Source organism: Chiroxiphia lanceolata, chromosome 1, assembly GCF_009829145.1.
Source record: "Chiroxiphia lanceolata isolate bChiLan1 chromosome 1, bChiLan1.pri, whole genome shotgun sequence".
Taxonomy (NCBI): Eukaryota; Metazoa; Chordata; class Aves; order Passeriformes; family Pipridae; genus Chiroxiphia; species Chiroxiphia lanceolata.
Genome location: NC_045637.1, coordinates 86576037 through 86597152, shown reverse-complemented (window position 1 = coordinate 86597152; position 21116 = coordinate 86576037). Strand labels below are relative to the sequence as shown.

The 21116-nt window shown below is 40.0% G+C and overlaps 1 protein-coding gene across 2 annotated transcripts in view; it reads left to right on the top strand.

Moving 5' to 3' along the window:
- DUSP22 (dual specificity phosphatase 22) overlaps positions 1–20740 on the top strand; it is a 43292-nt gene extending 22552 nt beyond the window's left edge. The window contains exons 4-7 of one of the 2 annotated variants that reach the window (XM_032701487.1): positions 6991–7040; positions 12389–12463; positions 13968–14139; positions 16968–20740. In XM_032701487.1, coding sequence (XP_032557378.1) covers positions 6991–7040; positions 12389–12463; positions 13968–14139; positions 16968–17153 — 483 coding nt within the window. In that variant the 3' untranslated portion in view covers positions 17154–20740. The remainder of the gene's footprint in view (positions 1–6990; positions 7041–12388; positions 12464–13967; positions 14140–16967) is intronic. The other variant, XM_032701409.1, reaches the window with a different exon arrangement.
- The last annotated feature ends 376 nt before the right edge of the window (positions 20741–21116 follow it).

Genomic DNA, 21116 nt, shown 5'->3' with positions numbered 1-21116 from the left:
TCACCTTCCACTAGACCATCCAACCTGGCCTTGAACACTTCCAGGGATGGGGCATCCATAGCCTCTCTGGGCAAGCTGTTCCAGTGTCTCCTCATCCTCCCAGTAAAGAGTTTCTTTCTAATACATAATCTAAACTTGCCCTCTTTCAGTTTGAAGCCATTCTCCCTTATCCTGTCACTATGTGCCTTTGTAAAAAGTAATGTGAGTGTATTCCAGAGGGGGAGTAATCATATTTCAGCATTCCCTTAAAGAAAGAGGCGGTTGGGATATATTGTTTTATTTTGGACTCAGAGTTCCCCTTGCGGGTTCAGGGATGAAGTGTGATAGGTAGTGCTCAGATGTTAGATGTGCCCTGACATGCCTAGGGTCTTGAATAAGTCACGTAGTCAAGGGAGATTAACAAAGTCCTTCCTCTCAGCTGAAGTATGTAGTTCTGTAAATATTCTTGATGTGACCTAAAGGAGATAAACCACAATTTAATACAAATTCATTAGTGTTTTCTCACACTCTGCATTCCTTCAGATGAGCCAGGTTAGAATTGCAGTTCAGGGTTAGAATTAGAAATAATAAGTACAGCTCTCCATGCAAGTAAAATAAAATCCTTAAGTCTTCAACATTTCTCTCTTATAATTTTAGAGAGAAGAGAGGGGGAACGAGGGCTTTAACATGACACTTTATATTTATGATTGGCACATTCCAGCTTTAATAATAAGAAACTTTTCAGAAGTGTCACTGAGACTACTTCCTAAGAAAACCATGAACCAACATTGCAAAAAACTCTGACTTGTAAAAAGTAATGTATTATTCCTGATAACACAAACCAAATGTATAAATTCTGCAAGAGCATCACATTTGCTGCTGTTTGTATTGTTCATGTAATTGCAATTTCATTTACAATATTTTTCAAAACCAAACCTAAGTGTGTTGTTCACTAAAGTCAATTAGTGGTTGTTTTTTGGCCGAAACAAAAATGCATTTTCTATGAGTCATTAATAAAATCAGCACTAATGGTGATTGCTACAGAAAGTAACTGAAAGGACAAACAAACGGTTGAACGGTTTTCAGTTTAGCAGGTTCAGTTTGGTGCATTACTGGACAAAACCCTTTATAAACTCTTGTTGGTTTGGCTTGAGGAAGCTTTGTGCTGGCTGTTTCCCACTTTAGCCTTTCTGCTGAAATGCCCCTAAACAAAAATAAGTCCTCCTGTCCTCATCTGTTGATGTGACGACTCAAATTAACACATGGTTTTTGACTAACCTGAAAGAACTTACCAGGTGCTGGAGGTTTTCTATTTGCATCTCGGTTCACAGATTTAAGTTTAGGGGTTTATGTTTAAAAAAAATTTCTTGGAAGTCGTTGATGGTATCTTTACATAAATGTAAATAGAGAAGTTTAATGCCAAAAATACAATCCTGCTCTTTTTAAACTTTTTTTTTTTTACAGACCCTCCTCCCCCCCCCCCCCCCCCCCCCCCGCCCTTGGAGAGCAGAAATTTTGTAATTTGAGGTTCTTTGTTCCTCTCCTCACCTTCTAACATCTGAAATTCCAGATTCAGGCTTCCAGTGCTAACTAGAACCTCATAAATGTATATACAGCAGTGGAGGAGACAATGTTCTGAAAAATGTCTGTAAAAACATTACATTACTTGGAAAACCCACTAAACATGAAATAACGAGTAGCATTTTTAGTCCTTATTCTCATGCAGAATGTTTTGCTAGAGTACTGTGTTTTATATAAAAATCGCTCAACAGTTTTCTTTCACATATAAACTGTATGTTAGTATAATTTAGGGTGTAATCAAACTGAATATCATTCTTAATGACTCCAGAATATCTTTGATCATTGCAGAGAAGCAACCATCCCTACAAGTGTTGCATTTCTCTCACAGTACTTTTTGTACTTTATCCAGTTCGGAGCTGAAATCATTCTTGGTATTGTGCAATTAAATCTGTGTGTGCTCTTGAGAGATCCTGTTTTCAGTCACTAACCCATTATCTGACATTTAGCACTTAAAGGTAAGTCATTTTGCTACTGCAAAATTCTGTATGTTCTACTAAAAAACCTAAATGCCAGTTTTGACAAGTTCAGTTAAGATGAAGTTGGAGGTTTTTTAAATAGATTATAAGTAAGTAGAATAGAAACAGAGTTTTCCTTAAACTGGACTGTTACGGTCCTGAGCACTGAATGAAATACTGGATTTAATAACAAAGATTTATCCTTTTTAAAAGCTAACGATATTGGGAAAGTCTTGTTCTTTAGTTTTGCTGACTTTTCCAAATGTGAGAAAACTGTTCCATTTCTAACTTTAGTAGATCGACCTCTAAAATAATTAGAAATTTGAAAATGACTGCAATTCCATGAATACCTTAACTTAGTGTAATACCTCTGCATTTGTATATATGCACCTAAATCTGGTTTTAATGCCTTAATAGTCACTGCAGCAGAACTGACTTACTAATTCCAGAATTTGCGATGAAATTGTGCAAGTTCTGTTGTTGTTTCTCAAAGAACAGTGAATTTTAGAAATTTTACTTAACTCTCTCTTGTTTCAGCTTTGACAATCTTGAAATCACAATACTTGCTCTAGTTTTGTTAGCTCTCACTGTATCGGTTTAACTGTAGCACTTAGTTTCAGGGCCTAAGAGAGACAGAAATCTAGTTTTGGTGGTTACTCTGCTGAAACAGAAAACAAAAAAGTAAATTATATTTTATTTTACTGATTTTTTGGGAGGACAATGTCCTGAGGATAAATACACCGAAAGAAATGGGAGTGCTGCTTTTATTTGATGAGGGCATCAGTTAGGATCACCATGTGAATAATAAGCAAAAAGTTTACAGAAGAGTGTGTGTGTGTGTGTGTGTGTGAAGAAAGGAAAGTGAGCAATGATTAAAAGTAACAAGTGGAAAGTAGTAGTGAATTGAGATAAGAAGAAAAAAGCATGTAATTGTTCAACATCTCATTGACCTAGGAGCTTGAGTCTGTACACATTTCATATGCATGTAATGTTTTATTACCTGAGAACCTGCATAGATTCTGTATAATTAAAAATGTTGAATTGATTATTTATTTTTTTTGTTTTAATTGGGTAATCTGGGAAAAAGTATGTTTGGAGAGATATGACATGACTGACATAGCTGTCAGCTGAAGAAATGTTTGAATAACCACATATTATCAGCAGTATTCAATAAATAAAGGGGATGTATTGCTTCGTATAGGATTTAAAATAGTATTTCTCTTTTCATCAGTCTTTAAGCTTTGCAAGCTTTTCATTTTGCTTCGAATAAATACCATATTTTGGGATGATTAGCTATTCTGTAGCACCTAATTTAGTGTGTGTAGGTGAAGTGGTACAATACTTGTTTTGAATTGTTCTGTCCTTCCTTCACTATATAATTATTAGAAATTGTCATTCCTAGGGAACAAAGTATAGTTAATTTAAAAATAAATAAATAAAGACTTCCATATAGTTGACATAAAATTTATATTTGTTTTTCCATCTTTAATATGCAGATTTGGTTCACCTTGGCATATTGCAACTGCAGCCAGATTCAGTTTTATTTAATGAAACTGCTGACTAGCTACTAATTTGGAAGCTTTTGAAATTTTCACTAGGAGCTGGTCTGCCTGATTCTTCAACAGTCTTTTGATTTAGCTTACTCTTAGTCGCTGTTTCAGTGATTGTTGCCTTTTTATGCTTTGCAGTTTCAGAATGGCAAACTGGTAGGTAATAAAGTAGTGATGTCTCTTTCTTGCATGCTAGTACCACATCTAAAATGTTTGCTTGCTTGATTTTAATTGTTCTGCTTCAAAAGGTCCCCTTGGGACAGTTCTTCGAATTTATTTGTAGGGTATGTGCACAGGAAAGACAGCAGTGTCTTGAGGCACAAATATAAAAATATTTTGATTTGGGGTAGTTTTTTTCAAACAGAGCCACAGACAGCAGAGTTCAGTAATGAAGTATCTTTCTATTGCTAATATGTTTAAAAAAGAAAGTCTATACAGTGTGTGTGAGAAAAAACTAATTCCAGCAATCAACGCAGGAATATCTACATGAAAAATCATGAGTCTCATTTATGAATACCTGGCCCATACAATCTTGTGGTGGTGGTGTATTTCAGGTATCCAATTATGATGAATGATATTTGATCCTATTATTATAATTTATTATTTCAATCTAGAGAAGCAAAACTCGATGGTAGGGTGGGATCCTCAGGAGTTACCAACTCTGGCCAAACTATGTTTGGTTCGAAGTCACTGAGAGTTTCACTGTTGATTTTTGTGGGAGCTGGGTTAGGTCACTGCACAGTACTTTTGAAATCCCACCTCTAACTATTTCTGAGTTGAGTGTGTGATTATTTCCTCACAGGGAGGAGTCCATCACCACAGCCTTCCAAAAACACAGGTGACACGCATCGGTCAAAATACCAAATTCCAGTAACTTTAACCATCTTCTGCCTGAGAAGCTTTATTAATAAGGTTAACAGGCTGATGCTGAGCACTTGTGAGCACAGTAGTGAAAAGTGTGCTGTGGGCTTCACTGGAAATTGTAAGTGCTGAAGATGCCCAGGATCAGGCTTTGGATGAGCCATTCAGTACCATGTGTGGTCTCTCACAGGCTAGTTTCGTGATTGCTTTCAGTAGTTGGAACTAGCCAGCCATGACAAAAAAAGAACACTGTGGGTCTTAAACTTGTGCTGGTGCTACTTCTGCTTTTAAAGTGAACATTATCTGAAAGTCCCTCTACACTCAGCCTGTGAAAAGCACTTAGCATGTGCCATAGCTTCTGAAATCTGCAGAACAACTTCCTGGAGGAGCGAACCTTCTGGCATACTGTGCTCCAGAGTTAGCCTATCTCCTACCCTCAATTTTCAGTTTTTTCAATGGCATGGAGTTGGGGAAAGAATAGCATGTAAATTTACTTTCGGGTCACAGGCCCTCATTTTACTGGAGTGACTCACTTGAAGTGATATTAGTGTCCGAGGTAAACCTCTCAGATGTGTCATACAAGGTGCTTATTATCGTAATTAATCTGTCACAATATAATTCTCATCCTTGGCTCAGCAGCGTATCAATATACGTATTACTGCTACATTGTCTTTCTAAATGAATGTGTCTGTGCAAGCTGTTGTGCATCACCTTGTGGCTGTGGAGCCATCCTGCTTTCCTACAACAGGCATCCCTTTTCCTCATACAAGGCAAGAGGGACTGTTGCTTGCTGATGGTGTTGCTTCTGGCCACAGGCTGCTTTGGCTTCCAAACTGACTTCATTCTTATTCTCTCCCCTTGGCTGCATATTGCCATGCAGCTCTCATGCAAAATGCCACATGTGTTGTCCCTGGCTTGATGCTGTCCTTCTCCCTCCTCAGGCACTGCTGCTTCTTCGTCTCATGCTAAGCATTGTCTGCAGAGCCTTCCCCACGCTGACTCTGCCTTCCCCAAACCAGAAGGCCATAGACAGAGGCAATTCTCCTCTGGCCTGTGGCATGCTGGGGGTGGACTGTGAGGAAGACTGGTAGAGCATGTTGGGGACAGGGGAGGCTCTTAAATCTGTGTGGCTATGAAGAAGATACTGTCTTGAAGGGGTTCTGCTAGGTTGAGAAAATAATTGGTGCCATGTGTAAGTGGTGATGAAGAGATGGGGTAGAGGTATCGCCACAACCTTTCTGACATAGTGGCGAAGTTCACGCATCTTGCAGAGGATTAACATGGTGATGTGTCACGGTGCAGGAGTCAGGATCTCTTATAAAAGGGATTGCTCTTTGGTGTGAGATAGCAAGGGAAGAAGCCAAGTGAGTGTAGGGGAAATAAAGAGGGCTTTCTGAGCTAGCAAAGCAAAAGTGTTGGAGGCGGTGCTGCCTCAGGTAGCCATCACACTCGAGCAGTGAAAATTCCTCCCCTCCTCCCAGCTGGCATACGAAATGCCTGGTAGGTACATGTTGTGTTCCACCTCGGTGGCAAAGGATCTCTTCTAGACAGATGTGTGATGTTACATGTGTGGTGTTGAACATGTGGGGTTATTACAGGGGTGTGTATTGTTTCAAAAAGATAAGGTAAGGTGCGATTTATGGTCACCCTTTTGCTTGAATTCTTATCTTTACAAGTGCATCTGAGAATCTGTAACTCTGCATCTGAGATAATTCTAAAGAGTTCCAGTGAATGGTTTAGTTTTTGTGTGACTGAGCTGCAAGTTGTATTCTTGGAAGTCCTATTTGAGAAGTCAGCTAAATATGCTTTCAGAAGTGTTCTGTTTCTTAACAGTCATAGGAGCAAAGCAAGCTTTGAAAATAAAATGACAGTTAAAATGAACGTTGACAATGCAAAGCAGTAGAATATGAGTATAGTGGTGTTTTAAATATACCCAGTAACATATTTTAATGCATCAGAAATGGTTATCTAACTTCCCTAATTGATCTCATAACTTATGATAGCTGACTAAGAAAGACAGGCTAACATTGTGGAAGAAAAGTATGAGTTTTATGGTTGTCCTTCTTGAAGATTTCCCCCCCCCTCCCAAAAAAAAAGACAAAATCCATACCACAAACATGTTTCTTCTTTGAAATGCATTTTGTTTGGTTTATCATCTTTAAAGAAAAATTATTGCATGGGATCAAAAGAAGCATCTGTTCAGAGAAAGGGGAGGGCAGGAAAACATGTAACTTAGTTTTACTAGAAATGTTAGAGCAATTATATTTTCAGAAGGAGGTTTAGACCTTTTTAATAAAGATGCTTCTGTTTTAAAAAGCTCGCTATTTGGTCTTGGGAGAAGAATGACTAAGCACTATGTGCTGGTGTCTTAGCAACAAAGGTGATGTGAAAAGCAGTGTTTTAAAATCTGACTGTATAGAGACAATCCATGCATGTGTAAATGATAGTGTTGCTGCCTAAAAGTCATTAATATTGCATCAGTCTAGAGCAGGACTTGTCCCTGAGTAGATAAAGGTGTTTAACCTGAATCTTTTCTTCTCATTCCTTTTTGCTACTTCTTACAGGGAATGAAGTATCTGTGCATTCCTGCTGCTGACTCACCCTCGCAGAACTTGTAAGTTTTCTTTAAAAATAAATCACAAAACCCCAGAAATCCCCTAGTACTGTGATGCCTGTTTTACAATTTGCTGAAAGATTTGATTACACAAATGTGGTTTTCCATCACTTAAGAAAACACAGTAACACTTTATTTCAGACTCCTTTTTGTTTGTAAGGTTTGTAGGAGTCTCAGTTTGTAAACACTTTTCATTTGTGGCCTTAAACTTTAGGAATTCCCTAGTGAATCTGCTCCTAATTCAGTCCCAGTTTATTCTAGCCACTGCTTTTGTAAGTCTTTTTGCTTGGCTCCTCACTTTTGTTAGTGCTATCTCCAGCCATTAACAAAAAGAAAATATTTGAAAGAGGTGTGAAGCCTGGTGCTTCAAGGGCTGAAATAAATTCCTCCCTGTGAGCCTCCAAAACAAAGTTCCAGTGTGCAAACTACCCCTGCAACTATCTTCTCTGGACTTCCTGAACCTGCCTCAGAAGTCCCTGCTGCCCTTAGTAGTTAAGCTGGCATGGCAGGGAGTTTCTGCCCTGCAGTGATTCTTACCTTGAGGATGTATGTACTGCAGCTAGGGTGTCCCAGCCTTCCTCTTCCTTATCCCTGCTAATGTTCACATAATGCTCATTTCTTTCCCTTGGTTTTAATTGAGCGTAGCAAGTCTTGATTCCAAGGAAAAACCAAAACAAGAGAACTTGAATGGTGACCAGCTCTTTCTTCTAGAGCTCACTGTTTATTTTTGGGGAGAGGTGAGGGGGGTTTCAGCCACATCCTGCTACCAAGTTTTGTAGAGAAACAAGTAGTTGAAAGAGGCCTGGTAGGTACGGAAGGAAATGCAGCACTGCTTTTCTCTCATATCACAGCAGTATTCCGGCTCATGCTTTCGGGGGATATTTTTAGAGTATGTGTTTCTCATAATCTAGAAAGATTCCAGTGTGGCATGTGTGATGATCTGCCTTTTCATTCTGCATTTCTGTCATGATTTTAGGGTAAGGGAAAAAAAAAGGCACCACACCCTTACCCCCAATAAAAACACCCAAACCCTTAAATTTCAAGACAGGTCTGTAGTGAGAAGGCAGATAGCTAACTGCCTTTGTCATGGACAAATTCCATGGCCTTAATATTCAAAATTAATAAAAATAAGTAAATGTAAAAAAAAAATCCTTATTAGAAGGAAAACAAATATGAGATTAGAGGGAAACATTCACATGTTGGCATTTTGAGGTCTGTGACATTTCTGAAAACGTTTTGCCAATCTGCTTCCTTTGTTAGAGATGTGGATTGATTGGGAATAGAAAGAGAAAGGATGGCATTTATTATGAGTGTTAATCAGTGTACAGTTCAGCTCCTCTCTCACTATTAAATATCAAGGAGTTACATTGAAAAACCTCCTGTGTTTGAGCTGTCTGGCGCAGTACCAAGGCTCTTAAAGCTTCAGTAAGAAGATAGAATATTTGCATGAGTATTGTTTCTGTTATGCTGCAGGCATCTAAAATACTTGCTTTGGTATCAGGTGGTTGCAAGTAAACGTCATTACTTCTAATATTGATACATTCTATCACTTAAAATAAAACTTGATGAGTAACCTATTTTTCTTTTTTTTGTTGCTTTATACAGTCCAGGTCTTCAAGTCAAATCAAATCATGATGCTCACAAATAGCAACGTTGCTTGCTTTGCACATACAGTCTTCTGAAAGCAAGAGGAAGCTGCCTTTGTTCAGCCTGTGAGGACTGGGCACAGTCTTATCTAGGAAGGGTTAACCATACTGCCTGTGCCCACTGTGCAGGGAGGGATAGCTGGGGAACAGGAAAGGGAATTGCTCCCTCTACAACACCTTTTGCGTATCTACCCTTATCTACCCTTTTCTTTCGAAAAAAGGGATTCTGCTGGTGCCAGGAAAAAACCCCAAACAACTGAAGCAGCATCCTGTATTGCAAATCCATGTGTTCTCTTAGCAGTGGTTGACAGGCATAACTGACCAGATACACACTGCTGTTTCCCAACAGCAAGCCTGTCAGAAGCTTTGCTAATACTTTGCTAGCAGGTTGATGAGGTCCAGCTGGAAGCCTTTACCCACTGAATTTTGGGACTGTGAGCTCTTAATGTGCTTCAGCATAGTTTTTGTGAAGGAAACTTCTGGGTTTTCATGTGTATAATGCACATTTACTCCTAGTAAGCTTGTTTAGTGGAGTTCTCTTCCTCAGAAGGATGAATTGCCAGGGAAATACAGCAGGGATTCCCCTGTTAGCATGTGAACGTCCACTGAAGCGTCTCAAAAGCTTGATTCTACTCCCTTGTTCTGCCCGTACCAAGCACAGGAAGCAAGTAGTTGTTTTTGAGACTCAAGGTGTTTCCTAGATGTTATAAATCAGTGTTTTCCCTGGTCTGTGAAAATTTTACCTTGGGCCAGTGGCTGCTCCAGAAATGTCATCTCCTGTAGAACTTGTCGCTAAAAAGTAAATTCTGTAGAAATTAAATCTTCCCTTCCTGCCCTGTTCCAGTTAATTGTCTTCAGCTTTGCATTTCTAAGGAATTAACCTCCAACAGTCAGGCAATTAGTGGTGATAATACAGAAGCCAGATGACCTATTAAGAGAAGGAAATTTTGGTGGATTTTTGTTGCATTTAGGTTAGAAACATTGAGATGATTTGTCCCATCTGATTTCGATGCTCTCTTTTTAACCTTCACAAATACTTGTAGAAGTCCGACTAGCAACAAATGAAAATAAGCTCTGGCATCATAGCTCTGCGCTCGGTCTAGTTTTGGATTATGCAGCATGCTAATGTGTAAGTTTAGGTAACCTTTACGACATGCTGGTAGGGGCATTGTACTGGTGGTTCTTCCTGTGGTATTTTCCCACTGTGAAGATGATGCAGTTCAGGATGCGTTAAGCTGGGAGATGTGAAAGCCAGATATCATGTAATAAATTGTCCTGAAGTCCAACAAATAGGCTGCAAATCAACACATTTGTCAAGTGCTTTCCTGTTAGAGATGGTAATCAACTGTTTTGTGGTTAATGTAAGACTTGACATTCTTCTTTGCGTTTAGCATTTGCCACACAGCTAACTGGTCCTCAGTCTCAGTTTTCATGTAAATATGGTTTTACCATAACTTTGAAAATTAGTTTAGGCAACTGTGTCTGCTGGCTCCAGAAGAGTCCCTGGTACCATAGGGTTGTGGAGGAGTACATTTCTCCTCTTCTCTGATTCAAGGTGAGGAGGGGCTGTGGTTCTGCAGAACAGCACTAATTCTAAATGTGACTGTTTGTCTTCTTGTTTTCATGAATGCTTGTAAACACACTTGTCAGCACTTCAGCAGCCCGAGCATCAGCAATAAGAAAGGGCAAAAAAACCTGAGTGGATGTAGTGCATTATGTTTAATACCTTGCAAAGGTGTTGCGCTCAGTCACAGATATTTTTCAAATCAAAGCGCTGAAATGTCTAACCAAAACTTGTGCTAGACCACTGAAGCGAATTCACTGGTGCTTGAAGCTGCCCTCATGGCCAGATTTTCTAGAGAGAAAGAGAAAAGACGGATATCTGAGAAGATTGGGATGTTGTCAATACAGACCTAACTAAGTTGCGTTTGACTGAATTCTTTCAGTCTCAGCTAAGTGCTTCTTCTTTGTGCAATAGCAATGCTTCTTGCACACACAGACAGACATCTCCTTTGTCCGCTGAGTTCATTTATGTGAAGCCTCTTGTGCTCCCCTGGCAGACCTGAGCACCATGATTTGTTAGAACTCAGCCAGTGAAAGTGTTTTGGAGTGGCAATCTGAGTACAAATGCATTTGTAAGGCTTTGTCTGTCTTCACTAATCCCACATACTTCATCTGTCCCTTGAAAAACATAAAACCCTGAGTTGCCATGCTGTCCCAAGCTTGGGATTGCATGGTGCCTTGAGATTTTCCAAATAAGTTGCTCAGGTCTTCTCCAGCTATGCTCTCCATGTTGTATCCAGTGATGCAGGGGCTGCCTTGGAGAGAGAGTCCTGGACTTTGGGATCCCTGTGTTCTGATATCCCAGCTTTAGGTATCACTGCCTTTGCAAGTTCCACAGGCAGCGTCACTATTGCATCACTGTTGTCCTCCAGGTCTTGAGTGTTTATAGTATCAGCAGCTGCACTGTTAGGCAGGAAAGGGAGCTTCCTTTTATGTGGGTATTCCTGATTTTTGTGTGGCTGCTGGTGCTGGGCTGAGGTTTTTTTGTTTTACCCTTGTGGTATAATATTCACCCAGAGAGGGGAAACATCTTGAATGCAGGACGTTGTGTTTCATGGGTGTTGAGCGCAATATGCTTTCACGTTTGCCTTTGCTAATAAGCCTGGTAATGACTGCCCCTGAAGAACCTCTTTCCTCTGTCCACATTGCTCACATTGCTACTGTTTGTGAGCTTGAATTGCAAGAGCACTCAAAGGCCACAGTGACATCCAGCTCTGTTGAACTAAGGTGCTGCTTGCACCTGCAATAAAACTGCAGGCAGTGCCAAAGGCTTTGCAGTCGGAATGGCAGGGTGAGCAACTTGTGACTGGGATGCAAAGAAGCAGTGCTGCATGCTTACTGAGGTGATGACAGCTGCCCAGTTATTATCCTTCAGACTTGTCCCGCTTAAAATGAAAGAGCATATGTAAAGGATAATGAGATTACACACCTTAAGATTTGTAAACTGAGTCTTCTCTACCTTTTCTCCTCTGTTGCTTTAAAAAAGGTAGGCTGTATGCAGGGATTGGCTGACACCCTGAATAAGAGCAGGCAGAAGAAGTACTACTGTCTGAGAGGAGAAAATTGGAAGGACCTGAAGAAGCCAGGGCTTGAATTGACCATTTTTTCATAGCAGGGACAATGGGGAGAGATTTCATGTTGCAAAGAAGAAAGGCCTAACATTTGGATGTGTTCTAGCACATGGTTTGAAGGAGGAGGTAAAGTCAAAGTTAAGTGTCCATTTGGGCAGTGAATAGTCTCTCTTCGTGAGAGACAATATGAGAACTATTTGTGTAGTTGTGCTGAGATCCATCTGACATCTGAGCATATGTGCGGACATGTGAGGTCAAGTTGCTGGTTTAAAGAGGAATAAAACACAAACCGAAATACAGATTTGACAGTCATCAGAATAAAGTGTTTGTTAATGTTATCACACTGTAGTGCCTAAAATACCGGTTTCTTATTCAGATAGAGTGGAGAATAGCTGTGCCAGTGAGTTTTGTGTTTCATTGGCAGACACTAACTTTTACTTTGTATGACCTGTATTCAGTTCTGAATTCTAGAAACATTGTTGAGCTTTCAGATATATTTCTCTCTTTCTAAGTAGTGATTTTACTAAATAGATCACTTTCTTTATTCCCCTTCTGCTTTTGTTTTCAGAGCAAGGCATTTCAGAGAGAGCATCAAATTTATCCATGAGTGCCGGCTCACAGGTGAAGGCTGCTTAGTTCATTGGTATGTATACGCTTCCTACAAAAAAATTTTAAGGGTTTCTCTACCTTGATTTGAATGCTCATAATTTTAATAAGTTAGTGAAATGCTCCCTTTATCCAAACAGCCTCAGAAGATTTGCAAATGCTATTAAAACCTCATGCTAGGACTTTTGAGTCTCTGGAGTGGGCAGGTGCCTAGAAAGAAAAGGAACCCAAGAAATTTTTCTTGACCATCTCTTATCAAACATTTTTGTAGGATTAATTTGACTAGGAATGTGTTGACTGGAGACATATTATTTATTTCCCATTATTTTAATTGCTGTATTTCTAAGTGTTATTTCCATAATCCTAATAATTTGATTAGTTTCTCTAACAGCTATTTTGGAAACTTCAGAATTGTTAAAAAAATTTCCTCTGAAGAGAAATTGAATTTTTTTCCTCTTTTTTTTGTCTTTAAACTGCTGAAGCATTTAAATGTTGCATTTGTTAATAGCAAGTATCTGATTGGAGATATGCTCCCGGGACTGTAGAGAATAAAAAAGGAAATCCCACCCTGGGTTTTTTTCTTGCTCTCTGCTACTGGTTGTAGTCTTTGTGCTGTATGTCCAAGTGACATATCTGAGTCTATATCTGGAATCCGACTCATCTTGTGATTTGAACACTGGTCTTATACACAGGCCTTGAGCATAAATCCTCACTTTGCTATTGACTTATGATAGGGTATGAGCCATTTGGTCAGTCTTGGTGTATGGGAAATAGGAATAAGTAGTTTGAATTCTGATGGAGTTTTGAAAAACATATATTAAAATCTGTGAAGATTTCAGAAACATAAAATGTTTTTGACATGCCAAGTGAAAGAGTCTGTAACTCTTTTTACTCTGGTAAATGTAACTCAAACACATTTTTTATACTCACAGTAGTAAAAGTTCTGAGTTTGTCCAGTGCTGTCCAACTAGGCATAATGAATGATTCTTACTCTATCCCAGCATTTCATATGGGGAAACTGGAGTCCTGAGAGTTGAAGGTGCACAGTTGCAATGGATAGCAGAAAGAGGAACTCAAGCAACCAGACACATGTACTTTTTAACGGTTCAGTTAAAGTTCATTTTGGCCCCATGAAATTGAAGCTTTTATTCATGATGGAGAAGGAACAGTATTATTTCACTGCTCTGATCTATATAAGCAGAAGAAAGAAAGTGGGTGACTTATTTCTGCCTTATTAAGAACCAAATCTAACTTAAAATGTGTGCATTGTCCCCTGCTTTTGTGAAGACTTCATGTTTATTTCTTCTTTTTCAGTCTCTCATGAATTACCACTGAGAATCCACTTTCTCAATCATGTTGTAGATTCGTTCTGCTACATTTGAAAAAGCAGTGCCAAAACTATATAACTCAAAATATTTTAATATTTCTTCCTTGTGGCAAGCAACACAGCACTCTGCTGTGATGTTGAGAAATGGTGCTTTTAACTGTGACAGATGAAGTATAGTACTGCTTCAGTGTATTGCACCTCATTTTTCATGCAGCCTTGCAGGTGTCTCCAGGAGTGTAACACTGGTAGTTGCCTACATCATGACCATCACAGACTTTGGTTGGGAAGATGCACTGTCTGTTGTCCGCGCAGCGAGATCCTGTGCCAATCCAAACATGGGCTTCCAGAGACAGCTACAGGAGTTTGAAAAACATGATGTTGATCAGGTAAATGAACTGCAAACAAGAGTTGTGAAACACAGCTCCAAGTCAGATCATGGGCTACTTTTCATTAGTTTGTGGTCTCTGTGGTTTATCTGACCCTGTTTTTGCTCTGAGGGAGTGGCTTCTTAACCCAGCCTGCTCCACTGAGGAGGTACAGATAGAACTGAGAGTATCAAGGAATGCTAGATGGGAGAAGGGATGAAGCACAGCACCTAAACACCTCCTGCCTGACTGTGCTCTCAATTTAGTGATTGCTTCATATGTGCTAAGACACAATACAAGACTGATGCCTTTAGAGGGGTAAAAACTAAAGAGTGAGTTGCTCAGAACACAGCAGAAAGACCAGCCTATAAGTACCAGTTGCATAAATAGTTGTTTTCCCCACAACACATTCATTTGGAATAGTAAGCAGGAAAGAAATCGTAATCATAAGTCTTTGCTATCCAGGAGTTAAACGAGGTTCTCATTATGACTTACATGTTGTGTCCCACTCACGTTCTGTTGCTAAGACAATAAATTTTTGGTGTATAGGGCAGTCTTAAATCTGACCCTTTTTTTTCTTATTAGCCTTTGAAGGCTTTGTATGACTAGGAGAATTAAGGGAAGAGTAGGACTGCCAAGTGGTTTTCATAAGACAAAAATTAGTTTCTTACTCTGAAAAAGAACTGTCCCACGCAGAAGACCTGCTCCTTGTGGGTGATTGGTGACTTCCACTTATGTTAACAACCTAGTCTGGCTGCTCCCTTCATTTTCCATTGCTCAGCATGTTGCTGTTCTCTGGGCTTTTGTGCTTATGGTGCTTATTAAAAATCAACAACAGAGGCAAACCAAAATCGGAAAGCAAAATACATAAGGCAAAGGATGTTGTTTTTTTATTCCATCCCTGTCATTCTGCTGCAGAAAGCTCAGAGTTTAGAAATTACCATTTGTTTTGTATGATGCAGTTTGCAACTGTAAATATTTGTGTTTTTTTAATATTTAACTGAATGTTTCCTGGATCGTTTGGAACTGGTATAAATGGTAGAATAACTGATTTTTAAGAGACAAAAGTCAGAGAGGGACTTTCCAGACTTGTCTCCTTCCTCCCTTACAGTCATTTCTACTCTAATTGGTTTGGTCTAACAGCAATGACAATTAGGGCTGTATGCAAATAGCCTGATAAAGACAGTAACGTCTCTCTTTTTTCATCCACCATGGACAACGCATTCTGTCTTTTTTCACTGAGGGGGAGGCAGTAGGTTGCAAAAAGAAGTATCCACCTGTATTCACTGGCTGGGCTGGAGTTTCTTACTGTCTCTTAACAGCAACCACATCCTTAGCAGGTGTCTGTTTACACACCTGATTTCAGTGGAATAATGCCATCTGCCAAGGGTGTGAACTTTTTTCAGATTTCAGCATGGGTGTTTTGCTGTGCCACTACAGGGTGATGGTATCCTGTAGGCTCTCTGGAATGGTGTCCTTTAGATCTTGGTCTTACAGGGTGGGGTTTAGTCACTAGGGTCACAATATGGTTTGTACCTGTTCCAAACCTCCACTTGGTAGCCTGAGGCTTCAAATTTGACTCAGGACCTCGCGATCTTTTACGAATGAGAGGGAGGAACTATGTTGAGGTCTTGTCTCCCAATGTCCTAGCAAATGGTCTTTATGGATCAAGCTGTTCATGAGCCCCAAACAGAACAAAGCTATGAAGGCTAAGGTTTGAAAAATTAATATTTCCCCCTCTGGGACACAGCAACTTGGGGCTGTGTTTACTAGCTGCTTCTGCAGAGAAGTGCAACAAAATTGTCAGGGGTTGGACAGTTCCTCAATTGGAATTGTCCTCAGTTGGACTCAAATTCTCCAACTGGCAAAGATGTGACAGAGAAGGATGTAAATGTGATTAAGGTGTATAAAACTGAGTGGACAGAGAAAGTGAAGATGTGAAACTTCCACTCCTTCCTTTGAGATGGGATTATCAGTTGGCAGGTCCAAATCAAGGAAAAGGAGGGGGGGAGTGTTACACAATATGCACTTATGGAGCTTGTTGACATGCAGATATCTTGTGGGAAAAAAATTGTGGGTTTAAGAATGTGATCTCATGACAGAAAAATTAATTTGTTGTTATCAAACACAAAGATACTGCCTCAGACTCTGAAAGCACCTGAGCTGAAAATTGCTGTGGGCTGAGGAAATGGCTAGGGAAAAGGTCCCAGCATTACTGGGACCTTTGCTTGATTCTTGCCTCGGCATTTACATCTGGCTACTCTCATACCAGGATACAGGGCTGGATTGTGCTTCAGCTGGACCTGATACTTCTGTTACCATGTTCAGTCATTCATGTCAGTAACATACACGGTCCTATGCTATAGCTTGTAAAGCTCTTGAACTTTTTCTTCCTAGAAGATATCTTCTGGGATATCTACAGTACATTTTTTACTACTAGTGTTTGTAAGAGTAGTTAATTTGTGATCTTCAAACTTCTTGCAGCCTGTTGTGACTTGGGCAAGTTGGCTGATCATATTCATCTTATTGTTTATGTATGCAGCAGGAACAGGGAGATTTTAAGTCCAGGATTTCCTTGCCCAACAGGTGTTCCTTATTCTGTATTACTCCAGTCAGCCATGCTGTTCCACAAATGTGTCATTTTAGGAGATGTAAGGGATCTCAGTGATTTCAAATATATTTCCCTGTGCCTATGTATTCTGTGCTGTGGGCATGCAATATTTGGAGTGGTTTTCTGCTTATAATCTTAAAGACCCTGGAAATTCTCTAGGACAGGAAGAAGTATTACTTCTCCATCAATCTTGTGTTATTGTTTCATCATACTGTGTATGTATGTTCAATTTCTGCAGTTCAGGCAGTGGCTGAAAGAAGAATACGGGGAAAACTCTTCTCAGGATCTGCAAGAAGCCAAAAATCTTCTGAGCAAATATAAAGAGCAGGCAGAGTTGCATCAGACTACTGGAGGAAGACAGTGGAATAACAACTTCTCGTCTGTGCCATCTCTCTCATACAGCAACTACACAACAGAGACCTAATCGTAGGAGGTCGATTTTCTTCTTGCTCCCTTTGCAAAACATCTTGCTGTGTTTTCCATCCCATCTTCAAGACTTTCAGCAGTAAACCATGCAAACAGTTGATTTATAGAAAGCTTCTTGATGACATTATGTGTGTGTGTGTATGAGTGTGTTTCACACAGTTTTATAATTCAGGCAGGATCAAGCTCTGTTTATGCCCAGAGACAGGATCCAGTTACTGTGGCTGAGGCAGCTTGTCCGCCAGCCACAGCTGTTACCCCTTATGCCCATGTTGCCTGGCATTTGGTGTGAGGTTAGCTCAACTCCTCTTGTTGTAGGCTAGCAAAGGGCTTGAAGAAATGAAGTCCGGTGATTCAAGCTGTGGCAGTTTGTTATCTCTGCACTATTAGTGTGGGAAAGATGTTATTGCACCTGAAAAAGGGAACTTAAGTCTGTGTGTCTGCTGCTCCTGTTCACAGTCCATTGGCAAGTAATACTGTGGAGGTGGGTCTGAACTTGAATGCTAGGCTGCAAGCTGGAGCGGGTGAGATGTGAATGCACGTACCTTTCTACAAGCAGTAGCATCTAGGAGAGAAGTGGGACAGACAGCTCTGAGTAATAACACCTTCAACTGCCACAGTCATACTTGCTTCAGTGCACGTGAGACGGGGCTGTCGGTAGAACTGCCACAGACCAAGAGCACCGAGCCTGTTACCACAGCTCAGCTGATGTGCAGTGATTTAAGCCATGGTCCCTTGACTGTGCATCTGGTCTCCCAACATAAGCTTCTCTGGAGAACAGCTTATCAGGTCTCCAGTGCCACTGAACTTCATTCCCCACGGAGCACGTGCCTCTTCAACACACACCCCTGCGCACATGATAACGTGTCTCCAGAGTGGGCTCAGTGTGAGTGCGAGCACCTGTTTCTTTGCTTGTGCTGTGGTTTGCTCTTTGACTTCAGCTACCTCAAAAACGCTGTTCTTGTCATTGTGGTTGTAAATGCAACCTTGATAATTGCCTTGTGTAATCTTAATCTGACACGGAGTGAAGTAAGTGGGTGTGTGAGTGTGAGTGTGCGTGCGCATGTATATTTCACAAATGTCTGTATTTGAGAAGTTTATTGTTTTCTTTTAAAATTGCCCATATTTCTCACTGGTTTAAAGATTAAGTTGTTGGAATTCAACTTTCTTGCCATTTAAACACCACTATGTATTTTGCTGTGATCAAATTGGTAGGAACGCATTTGTAAAATATATTTTAAACTAGGTTAAAACTAGGGGCCCTACTCTGTTCTTGGTAACGTTGTGTGTTTCTGGAATGGAGCCATTACCTGACTCAAGTGGATTGTAAGAGTGTGACTTCAAACATGTCAGTAGGAATGCTGTGCAGCATATTGATTTCTGATGGCGTAATGGGGGGTGACACTGATGCCAAGATAATGATTTCTTGTCTTTAACTTGGAGGACGGAAGGCCCACTCTTCTTGAAGATTCCAGAAAATAAAAAATACCTCCCAAACAGCCAAGATAGAAAACCAAAAACAACCCCCTCATTTGTTCAAAGGTGGTGTATATATCATGCTAAAAGCTGAGCACTGGGTGAGAAGCAGTAAGCATACTAGATAGACTGTCATCTCCCATTCTTCACAAGATTCCTCTACATGTGATTTTCTGCTTGCTTTGGGTGGCAGTGAATTCTTTGGAGGAGAGCAAGGCTTTTGGGTCGAGTAAGCTCTGGCTGTTAAATATCTGTTGTTAAGTATCTTAAAAAAATATGTTATGGCTTGTGAAATACGGGTCGTGCATATCAATAATTGCTTAAAAGGAAAAAAGGGAACGGGGTGAAACTGGCCTGACCATTTCATCTGAGTTCAAGCCTGCATCAGGGTTCTCATTGCACTAACTGCTTTAAGTGTACTCAGCATGATGAGAGCAGGATAATCATATCTGTGTTGCAGTAAGGGAAGTTGGAGTTGGGAAAAGTGCTGGAATTGACCTTGTTTTCAAGCTTGCAGCTAAATGAACCACTGCCAAATATATGGATATACTGTATATTTGGCATATCCAGCAATTGCTGCTCTGTGTTTGTCTGGTAAGAGAGGTATTTAGCTGCCCTTGAATATGTTGATCTGCAAATAATTGGCTAAGAATTCCAGCCCAGCAGTGTCCACGTTGGCAGTCCCTTCCGTGCTCTGAGAGCAGATGTGGTAATTGGAAAATGTTTTCCTCGGTAACAGGGTCTGACACATGATCAGGATGCGGGTCCATTTGTTCAACCCTCTACTCACAATAGGATATGTAGGGCAACGTCAGCCCATCCCCAAAGGGCAGCTTTGTCAGAAGTATTCTGCCTGTGGTCTTGCAGCCAGTTCATCCTTTAGCTGGCTGCCGACACTGTATCCCATAACACTCCTGGCACTCTAGTCTTTGCAGTAGTAATCCTGTGAGTGCTGGTAAGTTGGCAGTTGTTTTTGCTGTTCTGGCAAATATAAGGCAGAATGGGAGATATCTATTAATGTTCGTGTGTCCAAGATTTAATCTATACTGGTTTTTTTTTTTTTTAAATAGTTTGGTTATCCCCAAAGAGTCAGTCTCACAAATAGGATTTTTTTAGAACTGAATTTGGCTTTAGGGCCACATAGCCACATCAACGTGCATTATGCTGCAGCTCGAAAGCAGATACAGGGTAAAGTTGAAGACAGAGGGAATGCCATATTGTCAGCAAGTGAAAATGCCTCTCTCTTCTTAAAAGATGGAAGAGGTATTTTCTGTAGCCTCTTGCTTCAACATCTTGTTAAGTGGTCTTTATGACCACTTGAATGTGGTTTGTCCATGTAGAGAGCAGAATGGTAGTTTACTCCCTAATTACCACAGGTGCAGGAAGAGAGAGTAACTACAGTTCTCACCTTTTAGAGAGGGAGAGGAGCTAACACAGACTGAGAACATGACATGATTTGTCTTCCAACAAGCCTTTCAGTGGCAATTTGTAGGACTTTCCAGCTCTCTGGAACATGACTAGACCCAATCCACCTCTCAATAGTTGGCCTTTATAGTGTAGATGATGCATTCAGTTATTTTGTTTCTGTACTTCAAAACACTGTCCTCATTTTGATGTTCACTGGAAAATGTATAAAGTTTATAACACCTTACTGGATATCCAAATTTGAAATGTATAATCGATTTTATTTTTTTTTTTGCGGGGGGTTAAACTTGATATCCATGTGTGATTATAAGCAGATGTCTAGTGTTATAGAATGTAGGTAATGGGTAAATGCATTATTAGTATTTATTACTCTGTTTTTTTAACCTGGAAAAAGTTGCTTCCTTACATTTTGTGGTTGAGTGGGAAGATATGGCAAATCATATCTCTGTTTTTTAAAAAGGACAATAATAACATTGTTTGCTACTACTGGCCACCACTTGTAGAGATGTCATTGAAAAATTATAGCAATTACTTCCACTAGTTTAAAAACTCTAAATCTGATAAACTTCTTGATTCTGTCTTCCTCTTCATGGGCATCTTAGCGAAGCCTTGATTGCTTTTTCCAAATGTTTGTATTTAATACGTTCTACAATTTTTTTATAAATAAAATTAAATGTTAATACCTGATCTGCGTTTGTATTTCTTGAAATCAATAATAGTGTCCAGAAGGCTTCTTCTCACTGTTTGTATCCCTGCAGGTACAGTAAGAGTACAAGACTAACTCATTTTGGTATTTAGATTACTTTTTTCTCCTGCACACAGACTTCTTGAAACTTCCCCTCTCTTCACCGAGTTTTTCCAGGTGAGTTCAAGAATCTTCACAAGAATCTCTTGATAGTCTCTCAAGAGGATGTTGGATGTTGCTGTCTTACTTATTGTTGCCAGCTCATCTTTGCAACAGGGTATGTGGTGAATCCAATTTTTTTTATTATTTTGAAATACCTTCTTTTCTATAGCACACTGATTTAGGGCTTGATCAGCTGTAAAACCTACCTGGTTTTCA